Source organism: Nannobrachium achirus (assembly GCF_963921795.1).
Source record: "Nannobrachium achirus genome assembly, chromosome: 7".
Taxonomy (NCBI): Eukaryota; Metazoa; Chordata; class Actinopteri; order Myctophiformes; family Myctophidae; genus Nannobrachium; species Nannobrachium achirus.
In genome coordinates, this window is record NC_137816.1 from 55261591 (window position 1) to 55286426 (window position 24836).

General features: G+C 42.8%; 1 protein-coding gene across 1 annotated transcript; it reads left to right on the forward strand.

The window, feature by feature from the left end:
* Positions 1-23558, forward strand: znf395a (zinc finger protein 395a). The gene is made up of 10 exons (XM_080730815.1): positions 1-196; positions 7192-7650; positions 8551-8789; positions 9271-9383; positions 10033-10235; positions 10917-11017; positions 11922-12261; positions 12960-13070; positions 16323-16450; positions 18796-23558. Exons 2-10 carry the CDS (start codon positions 7462-7464, stop codon positions 18905-18907), a joined length of 1536 nt encoding a protein of 511 aa, XP_080586941.1. The 5' UTR covers positions 1-196; positions 7192-7461; the 3' UTR covers positions 18908-23558.
* The last annotated feature ends 1278 nt before the right edge of the window (positions 23559-24836 follow it).

Sequence of the window (24836 nt, forward strand, 5' to 3'; positions counted from 1 at the left end):
TGTGTACAGGGCTAACACACACAGCACAGCAGCAGGCTGAGCCCATTGAAACTTTGCCTTGTTTTCCTGACACAAACCTTGTTGTTTTTGCAAGTTAAACCCCCCTTTTGACGGCACCTTCTGCGGATAATATTCCACGTTGACCAAACGACACAGACGCTACAAGTCTCCAATGACATCACTGCGTTCCATTCAGGTATTATTAATATTTTAAATAATAAAACAAAAACAATAGAAAACTAAATATACAGTCATGTTTTGCTTGCATTTTGTTATATGCTTTTTGTGGGGGTCCGTCTGGATAGTTTCCGTTTGCAATGAAAACATTTCCACGATTAAAACGTCGCATAGACTAGGGAGGCCAACTGCTAATTAACGGCAACGGCTCCAGTCTCTGCGTTAACTATGTATTTGAGTCAAACAGTCGCCTCTCTTTACACAGTTCACATAAAAGTTGTGTGTGTGCTGTGTCTGCTGCTCTGGGCTGTTGTGTGTAGTAGCTCTGCAGCAATGGCAGGCGGCACGGCGAAGTGTGGACACCTTGGGAACAACTGTTGGTAAACTTTGTAGGCAATAATAATAAGATAATGTTAATGCAGCATGTTGTGGATATATTGTGGTCTACAGTTCTTTAATTTCTCACAACGCACGCTTTAAGCATTTGCCTTGCATTTTGATTTGCTGGAATTGCTGCTGTACAATCGTTTGCTGCGGAGCCGTTATAGAACGTGTTGTGTGTGTGTGTGTGTGTGTGTGTGTGTGTGTGTGTGTGTGTGTGTGTTGAGACTAGTCTAGTGAACAACACAATGGACACAGTACAGTACAGTGGCCTGTTGCAGTACCTCCACCGTGCTCTGGGGGGCGGGCCACTCACTGGGCACTGCGCTGCTCCTGAAGTTGTTTATGTCAGAGACGAGCCTCCTAATGAAGCCATGATGTCATTATGATTGATGTGCTTTGCACCCAACCCCTTGTCCAGTGTTTTGCTCTTTTCAGTTTATACTGACCGATGTTGAAGATATTTGTATTCTTTATAATATTTGTATTATTATTATTTTTTACAAATGATCAAACAATAGGATTTTTATTTAATTGGCTAATAATAATGATAATAAAATGGTAATAATAAAGGCACTCAGCAGCATGCTTCTTTGTGGATAATTTAGAGAAGATAGTCAGTTCTTGCATGATTTGGATGATGATGATGATCCACAATCATCTACAGCAGTGGTTCTCAACCTTTTCAGTCTGTGACCCCCAAAATAATCATATTTTAACTGGGGAGTGGGGACCCCCCCCCCCCCCTGACGAGCACTAAGAGTTGGGGCATTACATTACATTGTATAACACGGTTCTATTGTGAAAATAGCAGATCTACATGATCACAACGCCTTGCAACGCGAGACGTTGTGAGCATATCGATCATCTATTTTCAAAATTTCTGCCTCTATATTTGACAATTTGACCATTATTTAATTTGTCATTTTAGAGGTATTAAAAGTCCTTAAATTGTCACTTTAGAAATGTGCATATACACTCTATACACTTACATTTTATGTTGGTTTGTTTACTGTTGAGTGAGAGAGAAAACAATGTTACACATTAAGTTAATCATTTGGGCCCCCCCCCCCCCCAAATAATTTGGGGACCCCCCCACAGGTTGAGAACCACTGATCTACAGCATGCTTCACTTAAAGGAGTAGTTCATCCCCATTTTGATTACAATACATTTACCCCCATTAATTCCGGAATTTGGGTCCCCATCCGGAATCAATGGGTGTAAATTTACTATAATCATTTATTTTTGTTTTAGGAATGTGACAAATACAAAAAATATATATTATTGAACTAAAGTCTCCATGGCATGAGTAATCAATAGAAAAAAAGTCATTTGTTTAATTAGTTTAAAACTTCCTATGTTATTACTTATTTATCATTATGTCTGAGCTTTCCACCCTCCAAATAGACACGACAGGTAGTGTTGTTGAGATGTGCGGGCAGGTCAGATTGGGACAGATTACTGTTCAATCATGCCACACTTATTGTTCTTGAGTGAAGACTATGGAGGATGGCTGGATGCGAAAGACTAGTAGTCATTATTATGAAAATCTAATTGTTTATGTGACTATTGTCTCGCCTTAAGAAATATACTGTATTTCCACTGGTTTTTACCACATCCTGATAGTAAATGCAATACTGCCACCAGAAGGTGGTGGTAATGCACCTAAAAAAAAGCTGTTGTTTGCCAACCCAACCACAATAAAGAGAGAGCAACTTTGTGGACTTCCAGTCATGCTTTCAGTAGATGGACTTGGAAATAAAAATAAAAGTCAAGTATCTGTTTATTTCTGCAGAGGATTTTTTGCTATCCATTCACATCCCTAGAAGGCACAGTCAGTAACAAGCTGAGAATTGAGGCGTTGGCACCAGAAGATAATATCTTACTGTGTGTGTCTGTCTGAATGTTCAAAAGTTTGAATGTTTTACATGGCTGATTTAACCAAAGTGTTTCTCACAGTAATAGCTTGGTGACTCTGTAAGGCAAATCTGTGTCACTTTAAATTTGAACCACTTTAACCATTATTTTATGACAAAATGGCAGATCTACAAGCTCACAGCGCTGTGTGCTTGTCAAGATATATATATAAAAAAAATGGTTTGAATACTATTAAGCCTGTTTCCCAAACAGTGGGTCGGGACCCATTTGTGGGTTACGGACCAATTTTTTTATGGGTCACGACTCCCACTTTCTTTTCCTATATTGGAAAAGAAAATATGCAGTGGTAGACATTAAGGGAAATTTGACACTGGTCCCCTGGGCTGTGCCTTTTCAAGATCACTGGCCCTACCATTGGAGCTACTGACCCAGGAACATTATTTTTAAATTCGACAATAACAGTCAAGAATTGACTCTCATATTGATGGGCTCATAGAATGCTATGTTGTAATTAACCAGACAATTTCACAAAATAATTACAAAACACCAATACGACAGGAAAATATAATTTTTATGGCATTCATTTTACTGGCCCAAGTGGGCAAGTGGAAGGTCTGTTCTACTGGCTCGGAGGGTCTAAACTCTAAATAGTATTTCCGGGCATACCCCTGATGTGTGTGTGTGTGTGTGTGTGTGTGTGTGTAGATCTGCTATTTTCACTCGTTTTGGACCGTCCTGGGCCAAACGTTTAATCTCTCTTTCAGGTCTCATCTGAAAAGTTTGGGAACCACTCACTGCTCTAAGGTGCCTCCATACGAGCACAATTGGCTGTGGGTGGAAATCCGTGCGGGAGTTTAATCTTTGTCGCTGCACCAGCGACTCCTACAGGCTGGGGCGGCACCTGTCTGCAGAGGGTGTTGAGTGGTAGCCTAAAGGCTCATTCATAGTCCAGGGTGTGGAGTGAGCAGCTATCACAGCGGTGTAGTTTTCTTAAGTCAGAAAACGACAGCATTTCCCCTTCACTAGCCGACACACACAAACCCCAACACATCTCCTCTGCTTTTACTTTCCGACATCACCTAAAGGTGATAGCTCATCAAAAAGTGAAGCGCCATCACTTCACCTGGAGTATGCATGAGCCTTTAGGAGTAGGGTGGAGGAGGTGCTACTGGCTCCTCACTGGCAGGTGAGCCAGTAAGGGCAGCAGTGAGTCTACAAGTCTACACACTAGAAATGTTAGTACAATTTGGGAAATGGCGTAAACTAAATTTGCAGTAAAAGGGAAAACAATTATTCACATCTCAAAAAGTAAGGTCAAGCCAGGCTATGCCACTGGTCGCGATATTCCTTTTCCTAGGTAAACAACTGAAGACGTATGAATAATTCATGAGCTACGTCCTGTTTTGGGGTGTAATCGCATCTTGTTCTAGGCAAGGCAGAGCCTCAAATAACATCCAGAAAATGGATTCGAAAGAGTGACTCTGTCTGTATAGATGCTGAGTTTGCATTTCCAAGATCCTGGGTTTGAATTGAATCCCAGTGTGTATATAATCTTTTTTACCCCAATGAATGTGACGGCAAATGTTAGGTTGGTGTAAAGTTGGATTTAGGCATAGTTTTTTGTGAGGTGAGATTTAGGCAAAAAAAAAAAAAAATACCCTCAAGATGAACGCCTTGCCTCACCTGTCCTTAAATTTGTCCTGTGGGTGCTGAGGCACTGGGGCACACCATGGGCAGCATTTTCTCAAAATTAAAGTAAACGGGCATTGCAAACAAATGTTTATTCTGCAGGTTGGTGACTAGTGAATCATCATTTGTGGACTAGGCACCATTAGATTTTTTTATTTATTGAATTAATTAGGCCCACTTTATATTTTATTAACATGTGAAACTGTTTTATCCCTAAATCCACATTAGAACTGTACTACCGTGAACGAAAAAACATGAGGCCAATGTTTTTGCAATCACAGGGAAAGCCTGCTGCTGCTGTGATCAGTTACCAGTGGCCAGTGAGTCAGCGCTTACCGTAACACTGGAGAAAGGGGGGAGGCAGGGGGGGTAACTTTATGCCCACCACCAGATCTGTTGCAGGAAATGTTAGTTTTGTTGTTTGGACTCCTCTTTTCCTTATTTTTCCATTGCTTGTGTTCTTACAACCTCATCCTTTCCTTCTAATATATCTCACTCCCTATATCTCTCGTTCTCTCTCTCTGCCTTAATCTCTTCATCTCTCTTTATCTCCCCCTGTGTCTCTCCCTCCCTCTTACCTCATTCTGTGTGTGAGCTCTTAATGGGTAATAGGATATGGCCACTCAGTGGACCAAACCGGGCCCCCCAGGGGCCTAACTGTAAATTACAGCACTTGGCTTTCTCTAGAATCAGTGAGTCAAGCTGCCTTGCTTTGTGTTGTTCCAACATAGACCTGCATACACCTGTCACTGGAACTGGAACAGACTCCCACTGAGTCCACTCCATATTATAACAATTGGCCTATTCCCCTTTTTCCATTTTCCTTTTTACTGCTTATGTTTACTACCTGTGTCATATCTGCTTTTGTGGGATATCTAATGTGCAAACGTACGTGGCCAATAACCTAGAATTTACAGAAACTACTAAGACAGTGTAGGAGGACAGACTGTAGGAAAGCTGAGAGGTAGACATTGTAGGAGAGAGACATTAGGAAAGCTAGAAGAGAGACAGTGTAGGAGAGACAGACGGTAAGAAAGCTGAGAGGGAGACAGACTGTGACAGTGCTGAGAGACAGTAGGACAGCTGAGGCGGAGACAGTGTAGGAGCAGGGGTGTAGTGGTTGCCTGACTGCGAGCGCCAGACATCTCACACTACGTTCACTACGTTTCACTCCGGGAGAGTCTGAGATTACTAGGGCAGATTCTACTTCGGCGTGGGCGGGCTAAAGCCTATTGACGTCACACACACACACACACACATACACACACACACATACACACGCGACGGCGACGTGGCGTGGCATTGCAAAAATACGTTATTTCTCATAACATATTATATGTCTGCATGTTTATGTTAGTGCAAAATGGTATTAAAACGTGAGGAAACGGCACTATTTCATAGTTTATTAAAATAATACGAGTCGAGTCTGACTCCGCCATGACAGTTTTCACAGACCAATCAGAGTCCACTAGACTCTCACGTGGGCAGAGGACACCAATCAGAGTCCACGAGCGAGTCTCACGTGAGCTCAAGAGCTCTGTTTGGAGGGGGCTGGGACCGGAGCATAGAGTTCACGTGCCCCAAGCATACAACCCTGATTGGCCCATTCAATGCGCCCGCTCTTCAGGCGCGCTCGAAATAGAATAAAATATGTGCAGCTTCAGTCCACACTACAAACCACCCACCAACAGGGGGGGGTGATGTGCGGACTGAAGTGTCAGGCTAGTGTAGTGGAGCCATGGAGCGGCACTCCACAGCTGTTTGAGATGCCCTACTATACTATACTAGGAACGTTTGAGAGGGAGACTGTGCAGGAGAGAAGGACTGTAGGAAATCTGAGAGGGAGACGGTGTAGGAGAGACAGACAAGAATGAAGTTTGGGGGGAGACAGACAGTAGGAAAGGTGAGAGGGAGACACAAAAGTCTTAAAGGAGTAGCTCTATTGATTACGCACACCATGGAGACTTGAGTTCAATAATTAGGCTTTTGTCACATTCTTCAGTTTCTTTCTTCTCCAAAATGTCCATTTGTCTTTAAATATTTGTAAAACATTTTCCACGTTTATGTTAAAAATAAATCGTGATTCTGTCCATTTTGATACATAATTACTGTGCAATTGATAGTATTGACATTGATTCTCAGTTAATATGTTTATAGGTAGGGCCTCTCTGTGGTGAGTTTGCATGTTCTCCCCGTGTCTCCTTGGGCATAGGCCCTCACACAAAAACATGCAGTAGTCCTGGTTTCTATACTACCTCCCCCTAGCCAGCCGGGTGCTCCCCAATGTCCCCTGGCGTGGCAGGGGGAGAGCGGAAACCAGGACTACAAGTTAGGTAGTCACCGGGTGAGAAAAATGGGTTACAAAAAACGGGGAATAAAAAATATTAAAAAAAATAAAAAATAAGGTATGTTTAGAAATGGCAGTGGTATGGCCACCCTACTCACTGAGTCTGAGTTTATACATATTATATATGTATGAAGACCCCTGGTCTACATTTATGTCATTCTGTGTCCTGTTGCACAATAAATTAGTATAGGCTACCCATGCCATGCATTGCCTAACCCTAATAGATTGGCTACATAGTCTTTCTCATTTTACAGTGTAAATTAGAACACTTGTTCCCACTCTTTTAATTAAGTAGGGGCCCCGCCTCCCACCCTCTCTGGTTCTATGAGTGGGGAATTTAAGGGACCCCTTTTTACTACGGCAACGTGAGGCGGGACTATGGCTGCTATGACGCAATCGCAGTTGCGGTCCAAATTGTTAAGCAAAGAGCCGTCGGCGACGGGGTCCCACCTCTTTCACTGAATGCTTTGATTACCATGGCGATGCATCAACGCAGCAGGCGTAGTAGGCGCAACGTGGAAAGGGACCTACTGGCGTAGTACAGACGGCTGCTACGGCGGCAGGTTGATCTATCGAGCGCTGATCATTTCTGGTTGTCGTTGTCATCTGCCGTCGCCGTACTAAGCTTAAATAGCCTATTGTCTTGAGTGGGCTACACAAGTTCTATAAAACATTTTAATGGCATGTTCATCCTTCTCTCTGTCTCTATCTCTTCCAGTTGTGGTACATTTTGACTCATTCCGGATCCTGTGGGCCAAAAGCATCCAGTACTTCAGACAGACAGAAGAGGGATCCAGGAAGAGAAGGACACACAGAGACCTAACAGGACAGACAGAAGGGCAGGCATAAAGGAGAACATAAAAAAAGGAAAACAGACCTTGACCACTGACAGAGAGACCTTGAGCATTGACGGAGAGACAAACAGAGCAACACACAAATTGACAAAGAGACAAATCCTAGCACACAAAGTGAGAGCGACAGACCAGCCATGATACCCAAGGCACGGCTGGGGAAGCGTTCAACGCTGGGAGCACTGGTTTGCTCCTCCTGCCCCGCCACCATGGACGCACCCCTGGATCCTGAGACCCTCGGAGACCAGGAGGGTGGCCTGGCTGCAGGACCAGGACCGCAGACCCACCACCACCACGGCAGAGTCAAACTTCATCCTGGACAGAAGGTGAGACGAGGGGAGGGGATGAGGGGAAAGGAATGTGTGGCTGCTGTGTTTTTGAGCGGTGCTCCTGGAAGGAGCCAAGCTCCAACATCTGGCATTGTCCGGCACGTGAAGTGTGACCTATATCTTGGTACAAAGCACTCAAAGGTTTATGAAATTAACTCATAAATAGCACCACTCACTTCACACTAGGTGTGATTTTTATTAATCCATTTTTTAATTTTGTATCATAGGAGGGTCTTCTTGGAAGATTTATTCGACTAGAAGAGATAAACTCATTTTACAAACTTTTATGCTCTGTCAAAAAGTGTAACATTTAGACAACATTTACAGAACTTATGATGCTGCACTAATTTTCTTATTTTGAAAGACACCTGTTTCATTGTGTTTATCTGCATGGTGGTGACACATCTGCAAGCTCACAACACATTGTGAGCTTTTTCTTTTTTTCTTTTCTTTTTTTTCCTTGGTGGGCGATGTGACACCATTGTACAAAAACTTTCCAAAGTGAGAGGTAGAACAAACAAAAAAAGGTTAATGCTGCCCCTTTTTATCCATCTTCCACTGCAGTGTTTCAGTTCAGAATTCAGATGTTATGATATTTGGCTCAGAGATTTTGTGTGTCCATCAAGGCCATTATGTTGTTTCAGCATTAAATAGAACTACACCAAAAACTAAATATGCCATCAAAGCCAAGAATGTTTACAAGCGACCATCTCTGGTATTATATGTTTTTGTTTGAGCTCTTGGAAATAATTACGCAGTTGGCTGTTAACCCATGTAGACCTGAGGCGATTCTAAAAAGGCCTTCTAAATTTTAAATGAGAATCAATTATTTTGTTTGATCAAATCGTGGCCCCAAGAATAATAAGCTTCACCGCGACGTGGTCTCTGTTCCTCCAGGTGTATTTGCAGTGTGGGGGTCGTGAGTGCACAGGGCTGGTGGAGCAGCACAACCACATGGACAACCAGGTGACCGTCTTCCTGCACGCGCTGGGACGCCACGTCCTGAGGAAGACGGAGGACGTGTGGACCGTCCCTTCCGCCGCGCCGCTGTCTCCTTCCTCCCCCACCTGCTCCTCAGTCATACACGCTCACGGAAAGAGCCACAGCATCTCCTCCTGCATCGATGTGCCTGGGAGGTAAGAGGAGCGAGGGTCATAAGGGCTGGAGGAGGTGACATGCGTGTGTGTGTGTATGTGTGTGTGTTGTGTATGCTATATCGGTGGTTACCAAACTTTTTAGCTCCAGACCCAAAAGAGAAATTAGACATTTGCCCAGGACCCAAACTAGTGAAAACAGCCGCGTTTTGAGCTTGTGGATCGGCTATTTTCACTACTTCTTAAACACACATTCCATGCCATTGAGGAGTATGTTCGGTTATTCATTCATTGGTGGTTCTGTGCAAATTGTTTGTGGTATGTTTTATGAAAATGTTTTTGAAATAATAAAATTAATAATTAAAAACGTAGGAAATAAAATAATTTAGGGACCCATACAAATGGGTCTCGATTCAGTGCTTGGGAACCAGTGTGCTATATAATACAAATTTCTCTCTCTCTTTCTACATACCTAATTGTTTAAAGTCTACTTTGCCTCTCCTCTCCCCCTCCCCTCCCCTAGTCAGAGGAGTCCAGAGGCAGTGGAAATGGATGAGATGATGGCTGCCCTGGTCCTCACTAGTCTGTCCTGCAGCCCCCTGCTCCACAGTCCCCCCCACAGAGACGCCCCTGCAGGTGAGGCACAGGCACACACATACAGTAGGAGGAGTGGTAGAGACAGTAGCAGTGGCAGCAGTAATGCAAGCTTTTGCGTGAGGAATAATTATACACATATCAGTGTGGCTTTAGCAGCAGCAGTCCTTTGTAAGTAATCACTTGTAATAAATGCTGTAGTAGTATTAATTAACAGTGAAAGAAACACTGTGCCAATGGAATAGTTGCAGCATTAGCAGGGGTAACTAGAACTGCACTCTGTCGAGGTGCCAACTTGCATCTTGTGCACAAGTAGGCCATGTATGGCTGGCCTACTTGTGCACAAGCAGAGCGCGCCATGAGGTGCGCTCACCACTGGCATCACCAGGAATGCTGTTCCCTCATTGGCTGTTAATGATGACGTTTCTAGAAATGCTGGTCCCTGATTAATAATAATTAAAAAACGTTTTGGGGCTTAAACAAAGAAGGACATACTGTACATACGCAGCCGAACGCAGTACTTGCTCGCTCTGCTGGCGCAAATAGTAATAGCAGTAGCGTTAGTAAAAGAGCAAGTATCATTGTGATTAAGTGGCAAATAAATTCTTCTTCATTCTCTTGAAACATTCTCCACTGATAATAAATGAATAATTGCTGTGTTTGTGTTTGTTTTTGTGTGCGCGTGTGCTAGCGCCAGGTATGGAGTGTGCAGGAGGTGAGCTCTCAGACAGCGGGAGCAGCGGCTACTGGAGTGTCGGTGCTGGCAACGGAAGCCCGGTCCCGTCTCCGCCAATCACAGAGCCCGATGGCAGCGTGGCCACGCCCTCTGACGAGGGATTGGACATGGAGTTGGAGCAGGTGCTGTTTGACGAGCCAGCGCCACGGAAACGCAGAGTGAGTCTAGTGTGTGTGTGTGTGTGTGTGTGTGTGTAAATAACACTGCGTCACCATATTAATACTTTAAACCATTGATTCTCAACCAGTGGTCCGGGGACCACCAGCGGTCCTTGAGGCGGTTCCAGGTGGTCCTCTGCTAAATGATGGAGAGTTGGTAACCAAATGGACCCTTATAGATCTTTAACTCTTGAGAGTGTAGAATGTTACGCTCTCAAGAGTTACATTAAGTTATTGTTAAACATCTGCATTACTCTATTTACAAGAAGTCTACACAAGAGAGAAAATGTACGGTAGATGTTTTTATTTTATTTTGATCAACATTTATCCGTTCTCTCTCCTATGGTGCCAACATCAATACAGTTTGGAATCGTGGACCAAATGTTGTCCAACGATAATAAAAATAAATAAAAGTTTTGGGTCTTTGAGAGGCTAAATCTCATCAAATGGTAGTCCGTGGCTCAAATGCTGAATAAATAATGGCCCTTGATATGAAACAAATTGAAAATCACTGCTTAAACTGGTGAGTTTTTAAAGTAGTTTGCTTATTTTTTCCCTGTTGTTTGTTCCTGTCTCCCCATACCTTTTATTTTCTCTCTCCTGCTTTCTCTCTCACTCGCTGAATCTCTCCTTCCTTTATCTTTATCTTTCTCTGCCTCCCTCTCTTTCTTTCCCCATCAGAACTCGGTGAAGGTTGCCTACCGGTGTCTGTGGCCGAGCTGTGGGAAAGTCCTCACGTCAGTGGTGGGGATAAAGCGTCACATCCGCACGCTACATCTGGGGTGAGTTTTGCAGCAAGCTACCTTGTTGTATACAACAACAACGACAACAACTAGAACTGCACTCTGTTGAGGTGCCAACTTGCGCCTTACGTACAAGCAGGCCACACATGGCCAGCCTACTTGTGCGCAAGCAGAGCGCGCCACGAAGTGTGCGCTGCTGGCCTCATTGGGTGTTAATGAAGACATTACCAAGAACGCTATAATATATAAAACTCTGCTGACATCACCAGTGGCATCACCATGCTGGACCCTTATTGGCTGTTAATGATGAGACACTGACATACATAAATACATTCCCAGAATCCCAGCCGTTTCAGGGCTACGGTCTTCAAAAAAGGGAGACACCTACACACACACACACACGCACACACGCGCGCACACGCACACACGCGCACACGCACACACACACAAACGCACACACACACACACACACACACACACACACACACACACACACACACACACACACACACACACACACACACATACACATATACACACATTGGCTTGTCTCTCCTACACTGCCTCACTCGCAGCTTCCCTGCTGTCTGACTCTCCTAATTGTTCTCCCCCTCTCAACTTTCCTATTGTCTGTCTCTCCTACGCTGTCTCCCTCTCAGTTTTCTTACTGTCTCTCTACACTGTCTATTATAAGAACAAATGTGGAGGAGAGGAGACCACCCACTCGTGTTTTTCTTTTAAGAAATAAATTAACCAATGAACGTTTGTGGCGATCCGCCAAAATAATTCACATTATACTCATTGGCAGTTCCTGTTCACGTTCATTAAAGGGTGAAACTGCTAACCCTAACCGCTACACATTATCATCCCATCTCTCCTCCTCTCCCCCCATTCTCCCATCCACCCACCTCCCTCCCTCCCTCCCTCCCTCCCTCTCTCTCAGGCAAAATGGCGAACACGAACGTTGCTCCCGCAGTGAGGAGGACTTCTACTACACCGAGGTCCACCAGCGAGACCAGCAGGCTCCCACCCCGCCTCCCACACCCCTGCTGCCTGCCTTCAGCCCCCCCTGGCCAGGGAGCTCTGCCTGCCCTTCCAGCCCCCCTGCCCCTGCTGCTGCCTGTGCCTCCCTGGGGACCGCCGAGAGCTCCAGCATGGACGCCGTAGGAGGACCGGGCGAGTCCAACCTGCCCGTAGACGCAGGCTCCCCCCAGGCCAGCCTGCTGAGCCAGTCGGCCCCCCCCGGCAGCTTCTGGCAGGTTCAGTCTGAACACTCCTATCAGGTACAGCAGGACAGTACATTTGATTGTTATTACATCAAATACTAATAATAGAAAGGCACAGTGCTGGGAAATTGCAAGTGTCGATGCACTGACGCGAGTCGCGCGGAATCCACTGGGAACTGAATTCCGTCCTACCATTTATATTTTATATTGTGATGTCATGTGAAGCATGACAACAGTGACAACAGTGTGTGAAGAATTACCAAAAGCTTGACCTTTTTATGTTTGTGCAAAGGTTTACAAAAAGCAGGTTCACTTTGCTGGCAAAAGAATCTCGGCCCTAAAACAAAAGTGTGTTGCCTATACTGCCCTACAAAGCCAGAGTATAGTAACTACGAACAACAACAACAAAAAACGTCTGAAAAAAGAAAGTATGACATATAGAAATATATGTAATATTACACTGATTGTACATCTGTTCTTGATGTACTTGTTTATCCCCCAATATCATGAAGGCTAATCTGATCTTTGGGAAACACAAATAAGTGTGCCCAAAAACGTAGTCACTGCACTCTGGCTTTTGTTAGGCAGTATAGCAAGCACAGTTGGCACACTAATAACAATGATGTAGAAGAGAAAATTACCGTATGTCATTACATGGTATTTACTTGGTAAATAAAATATTAATTTGTATCTGTACGGCTCAATGGATGAAGGCATGTTTCAGTCCTCTCATAGTTTGTGTGGACTCCTTTTAGGCGGTGCCGGTGTCCCCGGTCTCTGTCTATGTGGCGTCTCCTGCCGTCTCCAGTGCCACGCCCTGTCATTGGACAACGCCCACCACCTCCCCCGGCTCTCACAGCAGACAGGTACGTCCCGCAATCCTCATCATCACGGAGCTATTCGCTACTCTGTCAGCAATGCCATCCTGCATCGGTTTTATTTTGGGAGTAAACTTCCACCTGGCACTGACAGAATGTGCCGTATATCCTCCCCTTCCACCCTCTGTTGTCACCCTTTCACACCCCCTCACAGCAATAACAGTAACATAAATAAAGCACTTGTCATGGAAATGTTAGAATTTTCTTAAGTGTTATTGTGCTGACTTATCCATTGCACAGTCAAATCTGGAGTCACCCAAGAGAGTAAAAATGGCCAGACCTTTCTCCTGCACTGGCACAGTGCTGAAACCAAGGACAGTGTAGACATTGGTCTGGCTACTGTAGGCTGTCCCATATTACATTTACAATGGTAGTCAAGTCAGACATTATTTGTCTGACAGTCGTACAGAGTCGCGCAATATGTCACGCAGCATGTCCTCAACAACAAATATTTATACATAAACATTCCTATTTTTCTTTTTTAATTTCCCATAAAAATGTTTATTAAAAAACGAATCCCAAAGTGGACAATTTTTTGTTGTATGAACTGAACTCTAGAACTCTTCCATAACCTGGTTGCTCCCTTTTTTTGTGTTTTGTTGAACATCACGGAGATCCCGTTTTATTCTATTTTGGCCATTCTCTGTGAGCCTACAACTACCATGATGCATTTTGCGAGCAAGTCTCTTGTTTAATGGAATGTTGACACTAAAGTAAATATATAGAGATATTGGTGAAAATCATGACGGTGTCCCTTTTAATGGACCTTTCAGACACAACCCTGAATTGAGTACAAAAGGACCCCAATGTAAACAGGTCATTGTGCTTTCTTGGGTTTAAATCCTATTGGTAGACCTTGTATCTGAACTGTACTGTCCTGTGCTTTTCCTATGGAAACTGCTAATAAAGTATTCAATCAATCAATCAATACAGTAAGAAGTACAGCAACCAAAAATGTCCAGACTCTGAAGCGTGGCCTACATCTGGCCTAGTTAAGGCCTCAAAGTTTTTTGTACACGCAGGGTCCCATTGGCCAAGCTTTGCAGGATGCGCTGCGATTGCCCAGCGGGACACTTAATGAAATTAACTCATAAATAGCACCACTCACTTAACACTAGGTGTGATTTTATTTTTCTCTCTACACCGAATCTCTTGCCAAAATTCTTTGTTGTTGAATGTTTGCCTATTATAACGTGCAGAATAGGGACGCTAGGGTTCATGTGGTTAACGAACGTTAATAGGACTGTAGAGCTAATTGAGGAGAGGAAGAAAAAACAATCCTAAAGCAAGCCACTGGAAATGATTGTTTTCAGAGTGGAGTGTACCTGCTGCCTTTTGTCATGTTGCGTCTGCAGCCCCTTAAACACTTAACTCTCCCCCCCCCCCCCCCCCCCCCCAGTGGAATATTTTGGACAACTTCACTTCAATCTCTTAATTACTCTTAAGATGCTGGAAGGTTTCCTTGCAGGGGAGCCCCCTCTTTAACGTCCATACTTCCTCATAACTCCACACTGCCGCCTTTGTGCTTCTAGGAGTTTGATTTTCCATGCTAAATTCACTGAGTAGCTGCGCGAGAAGCATGTCGAAATATCTCTCAACACTGGGGGAGAGAGAGAGAGAGAGAGGGAGAGAGGGAGAGAGGGAGAGAGAGAGAGAGAGAGAGAGAGAGAGAGAGAGAGAGAGAGAGAATATGCTGTTGTTTCACACAGACAGATTTACAGTGGTCCACCTCAGTGGGACGTCCTCCTGGGTGTTTACCAGGCAATCCCCCTGCTGACTCCATCACATTTTCCATCACTGGGCTGCCTTTGTCTCTCTCTGCCTCCTGTCCTTCTGCCCCCCACCTTCCCTCTCCCTCTCTCTCTCTCTCTCTCTCTCTCCCTGATAGAGCACTGCCACCCACAGGCATAAAGGTGTAACTGCAGAGTGTTTTGGCGTGAGGTAAACAACACGTGGACAAAGGCAGTGCAGCAGGAGGGGAGCAGGGGGAAGGAAGGAGGGGAGATGCTCACACACAAAGAACATTAACCGTTAAAGATGGCTTTAGTGCGATGCACGTACGCTGCCAAATTGTAACATTAATCAAGTAGATATCTGTTAAGAGTATTGGTTGTGGGAAGGGGGGGGGGGGGGGGGGATAATTAGGACACGGTGGAGAGAAAAAAACATTGGCATTTTGCAAGATGTACATTTTTTGCACACTTGGAGCAAATGGTGGAGAAAAAGAAAACATTGACTGTGTGTTGAAGCAGAGTAACAGTTACAGACTGCACTTGGCATTGGATGACGCGTTTCTGGTCCACGTTACACTGATAAGAACTAGATGCGTATGCAGGTCGGTACCAAAATTAGCCAATGAAACCAGCGCTCCCCAAAACAACAGGTTTGGGGATTGGACGGAATTGATTACATGATACAGTCACCTGTGCATTTAGTCTCAATGTTTGTAAACAAGAAACCCGTCTTTGGATGGGGCTGTGTCTTATGGTATTAGTTATTTTACAAGGACTGGATTATGCGTGTGTGTATAGATGCAAATATAGTCAGTCTCACAACCTCTTGTCATTGGAATTTGGCCTATAACCTAGACACCTAGACAATCTATGAAGTGTAATAATATGCAAGTTGATGCCAATTTCTCCAAAGCACTTGCTTATAAAAAAAAGTGTGTGTGCGCGCGTGCGTACGCAACGCTAACAACAATAATACGTTTAATTACATCCCTGGGTGAGCGGAGTAATAAAAGGTCAGAGAGGGGGTGACAGCTGATCGACCCCTATAGGGAGGGATTGTAGCTGTGATCCGTGCTAGGGATCAGGGACGTGCAGAGAATGTTAGAGAGGCAGGGCTGAAATTTCTAAAGGGGCCTTTTGGTGAAAATTTCGAAAATAGTCGACCTCACAATGCGTTGCGAGCTAGGAGGTCGGCTATTTAAGCATAATCAAGTCAATACTGGAGATGTGGCGTAACGGCATGGATTTCTACACAGAGAGGGCAATTCTTTCAACATAAAATGCTGCATTAAAGTTCAGGAGAGGTTGGACAAGGCAATTCTCTTGAACGCTGCCCTGAAAGGAGGGCATTTGCATTTCTTTCAACATAGTAAAAACTGCATTCATGGTCAGGACAGGGCACCTTTTACAGAGGTCAGGGGCTCAAGCCCCCTTTGATGTCTATATGTACGTGATATGGTGTGCTTTCATCCACAGTCCTTATGTGCATTGTATATTCTCTCCTCAGGGAGCGCCGTTCCGTGTCCGCTCCGTCAGCGTTGGAGAGCAGTGGCTGCAGCAGCACAGTGCTCCGCTAAGGCCTCCTCCTCCTCCTCCCGCCGGGGCGTCCCCTCCACGAGGCCACTGGACAGCAAGGTCAGTTCTAGTCCCCGTCATTAAATGATGTGATCACACTTAACCTAATCCAGCCAAATCCAATATGTTATGCAAGGGAGGCTTCTGCAGCCTTAATTTTTTTCCCTTGTAGTTTGTCTTTTCCTCAGTCTCTCTCTCACTCATTAGTTGATCCATGAGGTTGTCCGTCTCTGTCTTAATACCACTATATCATCATCAAATCACAACATCAGTTCAGGAAACTTTGGTGGTCAAAGCTCAACGTGGCGGTCAATTATTAACACATTGTCATACAACTATTCATTGCACAAGGGTTTGATTGCATTTGAAACTTTGTCTAACAGCCATTTCACTTCCCTGCATTTTTTCCCCCATCACGTTTCCTAGCAGCATAGAAAATAACAGAATAATAATAATTGTAAACTATTTAAAAAAATCACACCCGTGTGAAGTGGAGCTGTGTGTGTGTGTGTGTGTGTGTGTGTGTGTGTGTGTGTGGATCATGTGTACCGTTTTTTGTGACATTTGAAGAAAATATGTAGGAAAAGGAGCAAAAAGTGTGTTTTGGAGAAAATTCAAGATGGCGGAAAATCTATCATGGCGCAAATGGGCGTGGCCTATATGGGGAGATGCGTCATGACCCAAGGAATCCAGGGAAAAAATATTTTTAATTTTCCGACCTACGGTTCAAGAGTTACAGGCCAAAACGTAAAGTGGGGTGTTATGGCGCCACCATGCGGCCAAATGACACAATTATTTTTTATTTAATCCTTGAAATCATTATGAACCTCCTCTCCAAGTCTTGAAACTCTAGCCCCTATGGTTTGCGAGAGACAAATAATTGAATGTGAGTTTTTGCAATTCCCATTATAAGTCAATGGGGAAAATTAATTCACTAATAAATTAATATCAATTAAACTATAGAACCTTTCTCTTAGAAAAGTAATAGCCCACGATTCCCGAGTAAGCCGGTCGATTTGACATATGGCGCGAGTGTGTGGTGGCAAAACTGTGGGACTAGTGGCGTGCCGAAGTTTAGGAAGTTCAGGCTACATACACACAGACACACACACACACACACACAGACACACACACACACACACACAGACCCACACAGCCACGTATAGGGAGCCTGTGCTTCACACAGCTCCAAAAAAGAGAATAAACCAAGGTCCAAGGTACAGATTCAATCCTTTTTATTCAAACACATTGCCGCACACAATTCACAAACATCAGGTATTCGTTAAGGTGTGGTTTCCTGCAAAGCAAATGAACAGAAAAGAATCTGAGCTTGCATGCCTTGCACTATGCAACAGATTGAATCTAGTCGGCATACCAAATGAGAAATGAGACATACAAGTAGCATAGGCAGGGAAAGATGGAGACATTTTAAAGGCTTGTCTCACAATGTTTTATAACCCAGGGTTTCCCAAAGTGGTACTAGGTTGCCGTGATGCCAGTCCAGGGGTGCCTCGGAATACTTTGATAATATTTGGAATTCATCAATATCACTTCAGTTTAACCACGTCTTAGACCCTCTATGCTTAGTAAAACAGACCTGATTTGCACAGTACTGTACTTGATGAGTTCTTTTTCCATTTACCTCAAATCTCTTCACCAAAAACAGATCTACAAGCTCACAACCCATCATGTTGTGACGCGTTGTGAGCTTGTAGATCTGCTTTTTTATTTTGGTGAACCTTCTCCCTAGAATAGGGATGCTGGTGTTCAAGTGGTTAAACGTCAAGTGTAAAAGTTATTTTCAATCTGTTCTAATAGAAACGGATATTTCTCTGTGACATTTCAGATAGAAAGATGTGCATATTTACGTAGCGTAAAATCATATAACAGGGTTCTTCAATGTTTTCAGGCCAAGGACCCCTTAGTTAAGATAGAGATGAAGCAGGGACCCCCACAACCCTTTCATAGATTCCATATAGTTTCATTGTTTGACAGCATGATCATCAGTGTATTTTGGATTCATGTCAATTTGTGTTTCCAGATATTTAACCAATTGAACTGTCAACACTTAATATCTTGATCTTTCACTCTGTACTTATTCTGCTCTTTTTCCCCTCTACACCAAAGCTCTTTGCCAAAAATAGACGATCTACAAGCTCACAACTGCGAGGCGTTGTGAGCTTGTAGATCTGCTATTTTTGGCTAAAGTTCTCAGAATATGGACGCTGGAGTTCAAGTGGTTAATATAAAAAAGGATAAAAAAAGGTTTCTATCACTAAAAGATTTGGAGGACCCCCTGTACTAACTCTCGGGACCCCCTAGGGGTATTTCAGGGGTGACGTGGATGAAAAGTCAAAGAAGTTTGAAAACCCCTGGCATAACCCACTACTGTACCTCATCTCCAGGCGGGCGCGTGGCGAGGCCAAGAAGTGCCGCAAAGTGTACGGCATCGAGCACAGAGACCAGTGGTGCACCGCCTGCCGGTGGAAGAAAGCCTGCCAGCGCTTCCTCGACTGAAACCAACCGCAACCAGGGAACCAGAGAGAGAGGAGACGGAGTGCGGAAGAGGAGGTGAAGCCGAGAGGAGGAGCGACGGCAAGGAGGTAGAAACACAAAATACAAAGAGGAACTCTGGAGAGGGAGTTGTCTCCTCTCCTAAAGAAAGACTACGGGGAGGTTTATAGGACCTTTTTATAGACCGTTTTCCTGAGCACTCGCCTGTAGAGGGTGCCGTCAGCCATGGCTTTGGTGCAACTCTAGTCTGTTGATACCGCTTGACGAGGAGTTACAAAGATGTTCGCCAGAAGTGGATAAAAAATATAACCTAAAGGACTTTCTTCCCACAAAGAACAGCACAGTAGGTTTTGGATACTTTCAGTTAGCTACTCACTCCTAATGTCAGCATGCAGCCTGGGGAAGCCATGCCTGTTTTGTATTGTTTTCCCTGGGTTGTACGTAGGGTTGAAACCGCAGTCATGGCGGCACTCTCCACAGGGCGGCGCTCAGGAAATCAGTCTATATGTAACAAGAAAATTGACATTTTTGTACTCTTTCTAAGTTTGCTAAGGTTGTGTTAAAAGTGCTTCTTTTTTTTCTTGGTGTGCGTATCTTGCTGACGTCATCGTCCAAACGAGCTGTGTTGGTGCTTATGTTGAACAGCCGCGGGGCAGCTATGTGACCTTTTTAACCTTTTTAAACTGTTGACATTTAAGCAGCTGACACGGTTCTACTAGTACCACTTCCTGTTGAGAGGTTTACATCCTGTCCTAGATTCTCAAAGAGCAGGTTGGGTGGGGTTTGCACACGCCAGGTCTCTCTTTAAGCCTCATTATTGACCACTTAAACCCTCTATTCTTATTCAAAGGACCTGAGTTACTAACTGTACTTGTAGACTGAGCTTGTAGATGAGCTATGTTTGGCTAATGTTCCTCCCCGAATATGGATGCTGGGGTTCAAGTGGTTAAAAAGACGAGGTAACTTGTAATGTCTCTATAAACACAGATTATTAACGCAATAGACACATTCGGATTTGTTTACAAATATACAAAATACATGGTTTCATTGAGCTGATTGGAATGTTACATTATGCAAGTTTGTACCTCGTTTGTGTAGTTCCCCATTCTCTGTGTGTGTGTATCCATTTGTACAGTAGTGGCTCACATAGTTTTGTCAACTGTCAGTCATCTTGTCAAACAGTTTCTCCGCAAAGCAGAAAAAGAAGGGATGCAAGATAAAGTCCTGCATTCAGTTTTAGGAGCCACAGCCACTTTTGTTTTTTCATTTGTATTTTTGTCAAAAGATGGTGCTCATGAGGAGAAAAGCATAGTACAATTTAATGGTACTTCTGATCAAACATGCAAAATCCAAGGTCAGTTACGATTGTAACTTTTATATGAAATTTTGTCAAGTTTTTCTCCATTTGACACATTTTTGTGTATGAAATGAATTGTTTTCTAGGAACATTAGATCCTGTCCTTTAAAAAGTGTAACTCTTTTGTAAGCTATTGTCTTAAAGAGGACCAGAAACCAGACACCATTTTGTGTCATGTTTTTCCAAAAGCGGTGGCGATTTGAAATGAAAAACCTTCCAGTGACGTATTTGTTTTGTAGGATTATTATTATCGTACTATTATAATCTTCATCAGACAGATGTACTTGCACTAAAGCAGCTTATGTTCATCAAGTTAGTAGATATACTTTACATATGCATTTGTACTTATCATGGCTCAACTGGAGTTATTCAAGATTTGTGTTTGATATTGTACTACAATACATGTAAACACAGATTTTGATCTCTAAATGTGTGATTGCGGTATAGTAGTGTCAATATTGTGATTTCAATATCATATGATATATTGTCAATATAATACAATATATTGCACGGCCCTAGATGTAACAGAAAAAGACAACTAAGTGAAAGAATGGCCCACCGGCAGAGTCGAGGGGCTTCATAACATTCTTCACTCAATATATCTATTTAGTAAAAAATATAAATTGTTATTAACTGAACACATATTTTTGACACTTTCAGAGTTAACCACATTCAATGTGGCTTCCCTGTTTTGAGCAGGTCATCATGGTTGCAAATTGTGAAACGTTTTTCAAAATCTACAAGCTCAACAATGTGTGTCACGGTGTGACGCGCTGTGAATTTGAAGACCTGCTAATTTACGTGTGACATTGTCGTACAACATAGTATAAAATGGAGTTTAAGTTCAGCTAACACTCAGATTTTACTGTGTAGACTCAGTATTTTAAAGAAAGCACAAATGACCATGCCCTCTAAGATGCTACTATTTTTATAATTCTATTACAGCCAATTGTGAGTTTTACTTTTATGCCATGAATCATTGTCACCCTCCTAGATTATTTCATTTTCCTAAATTAATCAACTCATTAGAGTTAAACACTTTGTATCTTCCACATAGTGGTCAGATTGACAGTAATATGATTATAGTAATGAGATTAAATGTACTGTTCAGCCACCTCTTTGCCCAACCCCTGTTATGAGGAAGAGCTCTTTAAGAAATTACTTCCTCCCACATTTGTCTTCTTTTAATTGGCCGTTTTTTTACGGGATCAAATGTGTGTCCTGTTGTAATTTCTGTAGTTTGTTTTATATGTGTGATGTCACGTCTCGTGTCCTGCCATTAACATGCTGTAGGCTAGGGTCTCTTTTGAACAGATAATCACACAGCTTGATCATGTTTAAGTTTATTTTTGTATCTAAATTTCTTTGCTGGAAACAAACTTAAGCATTTTACCTGTACATTGTCATTGACCAGTTGTCCTCCTTTTAACAGATATGCACTCCACATAGCCTGCCTTCACCAACTTGTAAATGACAGTATACAGTAATTCTGGCTTTTTACTGGCTTTAGTTTCATGTTTTTTTCCTTTGCATCTCCTGTGTTCCATTATGAATATTATCAATTTCTTTTCTTGATGGAGCCAATGGAAACAAGCCATTTCTGTGGAACTTATTTTGCATACAGATTTATCAAAGGCAGTATTCATTAGGAGTGGCGACGTAGAGTCATGTCTTCTTGTCAGATTATTAGGAATTGCGAGAGCTAGGAAAGCTGTTCAGTCATCCAAGAAGAACCACATACAGTATAGGGGGATGGCCCCATAGGTCGAACTCCCGTTGGGTCGAACAGCGTCGACAGGTTAGATAATCACCCGCGAGCGTCGGCAAGTTAGATAATCACCCGCGTCACGGTTACTGAGGTTAGGTTTAGGGTTAGGGTTAGAGTTAGAGTTAGGCATAGTTTTACTGAGGTTAGGATTAAGGTTTGCGTTAGAGTTTGGTGGTCGATCCAAAGGGTGTTCGACCTAATGACATGTTGCCACAGTATAGACTGTTCATTCTTAATAATATGCTATAACTCTGTGGCCCCAGATGTATTCAATCTGGGGAGTCGATTGGCTTTCACCTAATTCATGTTTAGGTGATATGATAAAGTGATATTTTCACTTGAAAAAAGTGTATTTTTTCATTTGAAATTACATGTTTTTGCATATATCATGCACACTTTCCCTTAAGTACACTTTTAAGTGCACTCAAGGGTAGATACAGTACACTTTATGGCTATATATGTTAATCTTTCCTGGAAGAAGACAGTTGTAGGTACGTTGTACTCTGCTACTTAAAGAAAACACTTCCGTAGTAGTAGGCACTACTACTACTACTACTAAGAAAAAGAAGGAAAAAACAAGACAAACTATTAGCTATTTGAATGTAAGGTTCATCCACAATATAACTTTAATGTAGATATTTTTGGTGTCTTCCCGTATAGTCAATAGGACTTTTGAATCATGAACAAATTATACAGTTGAGAAAAAACGATGCATCTTTGAGCCAATATTGACTCAAGATGCCACCAGTGTCACTCACATGAATTCAAATCAAATGGATTTGTTGCATCTTTTGAAATGTTTTGATAAAAGACAAATCTGTCATTAGTTGTATATTGTCTAGAACAAGGGTTCCCAAACGTTTCAGGCCGCGACCCCCCCCCCCCAAAAAAAAAACACATTTGAACTGGGGACCCTCCACCCTGACATGCACTTGGAATTGTAGGTATTACTTTTAGTTTGACTCGGTTCCACAGATACAGTACATATTGTGAAAATAGACAACAAGCTCATAATGATTCGCACTGCGAGGCGTTGTGAGCTTGTAGATTGACTATTTTCACAATTCTGTCCTATTTCTTACATATATTTGACAATTTGGTATTGAAAAGTTCTTAAAAGTCCTTAAATTGTAACTTTAGGAAGGTTTGAGTGACAAAACAATGTTGCACATTAAGCTAATCATTTGGGGAACCCCTAAAATAATTTGAAGATTGGGAGCCACTGTTCTAGAACATTGGAAACCTTGTAATGACTTCTCTCAACAGTTGGGCAAAATGTTTCTATTGATTGTTCTTTTCGTCTCAGAAACTCCCATGTTTCTTTGCAGTAAACCAATGAGCCCACCCATGTTTATGTGGTCCTATGTTGGTCCTTGTGTTTATGGACCAAAAAGAAAACAAACAAACAAAGAAAAAAACGAAAGAGTTGAATATAATACAATTTTGAAGATGCACTCTTTTATACGCTGTTTGAAATGTTGATGTTGAATTATACTTTATACAAAATAAATTGTCTCTTTTTTTGTCTATGGTTTGTCTCTTATGTCCATTTCTGCATATAAAAGGTCAACTTTTGAAATGTAGTACACTTAACTGCCAGTGGTGGGACAGTAACTTAAGTAGGCTAAGGCTACAATTGTTCTGTATCTGTACTGTACTTAGGGGTATTTGTGTTTTACATTTCTGAAAAATCTAAAAACTTCAGAAAAATGAAATATTTACATTTTAGTACAGCAATGCCTTGATATTAAAAACAAATTGCATTGTAAGTTGCACTTTTAAATAATCCAGTACTTTAACTGAAGTACACATTTGATTGAGCCACTTTCACTGAGTTATATTTGACCAGGAATATCTACCTGTATCTATACTTTGACATAAGTATGAGTATGGCTACTGTCCACCGCTGATCATTACAACACAGTCAAGGGGAGTATTATAGTAACAATTCCTTTTTATCTTCTGTTCATCTTCTGCTTGAATGTGCAAAAACATTAAAACCTAGTAAGGAAAGTGTGTGACCCTTAAGTCCATCTGTTCTAGAGCAACTGGCCAGGGGTTGTGATGTATAAATACTGTAAGAATACATCATTAGAAGCAGCGGCGGCGGGCCGTATACGCAGACTACGCACTCTGCGTAGGGCCCCGCCGACCAAAAAGGCCCCCCACCGCCCCCTCCTCAGCAGAAAAGAACTAGTGCTGCATGGTTAATCGTTTTCAAACCGAAATCGCGATGTGAAATCCCGGCGATTAGCGAATCGCAAAAGCTCTGCGAAGTAGACTTCCCAAGCAATATGGAGACGTTTTAATTTTTAATATCCCTTCATAATTGACTAAAGCAATGATCAAATCAAACTGTGGTGACTTTCTTTGCTTCTGCGCATCTCCACACTGCTGAAAGAGAAAGTGAATGTGATGTTTTGGCACAGTGGCCACTGTGCTGGAGCGTGGGAACAGCATGGGAACTAGGGGTGCTGCAGGTGTTACAGCACCCCTATGGGGAAGTTTTCATTTTTTATTTAAATAAGAAAGGAACAAATCAAACATAGCAAAAATACATTGCCTGATGTTGTCGTTTTTTATTTATTCATTTATATATACTTTATATATATATATATATATATATATATTTCCGCCCGCAGGAAGGCCCCATAGCAGAATCATGCTTAGGGCCCCCATGGGCCCAGAAACGGCTCTGATTAGAAGGATGGCTAATTATCACCAGGAAAATGGCCACATGTAGCCACACATTGGATGTGACTGGTTATTTTCTGCACTCTAGTATCTGTGGCTGGCAAACAAAAGTC

Coding starts and splice junctions, on each gene's coding strand:
- znf395a (XM_080730815.1), top strand. CDS start 7,462: ATGATACCCAAGGCACGGCTGGGGAAGCGTTCAACGCTGGGAGCACTG. Junction 8,790..9,270: donor TGCATCGATGTGCCTGGGAG/GTAAGAGGAGCG, acceptor CCCCTCCCCTAG/TCAGAGGAGTCCAGAGGCAG. Junction 13,071..16,322: donor CCGGCTCTCACAGCAGACAG/GTACGTCCCGCA, acceptor TTCTCTCCTCAG/GGAGCGCCGTTCCGTGTCCG.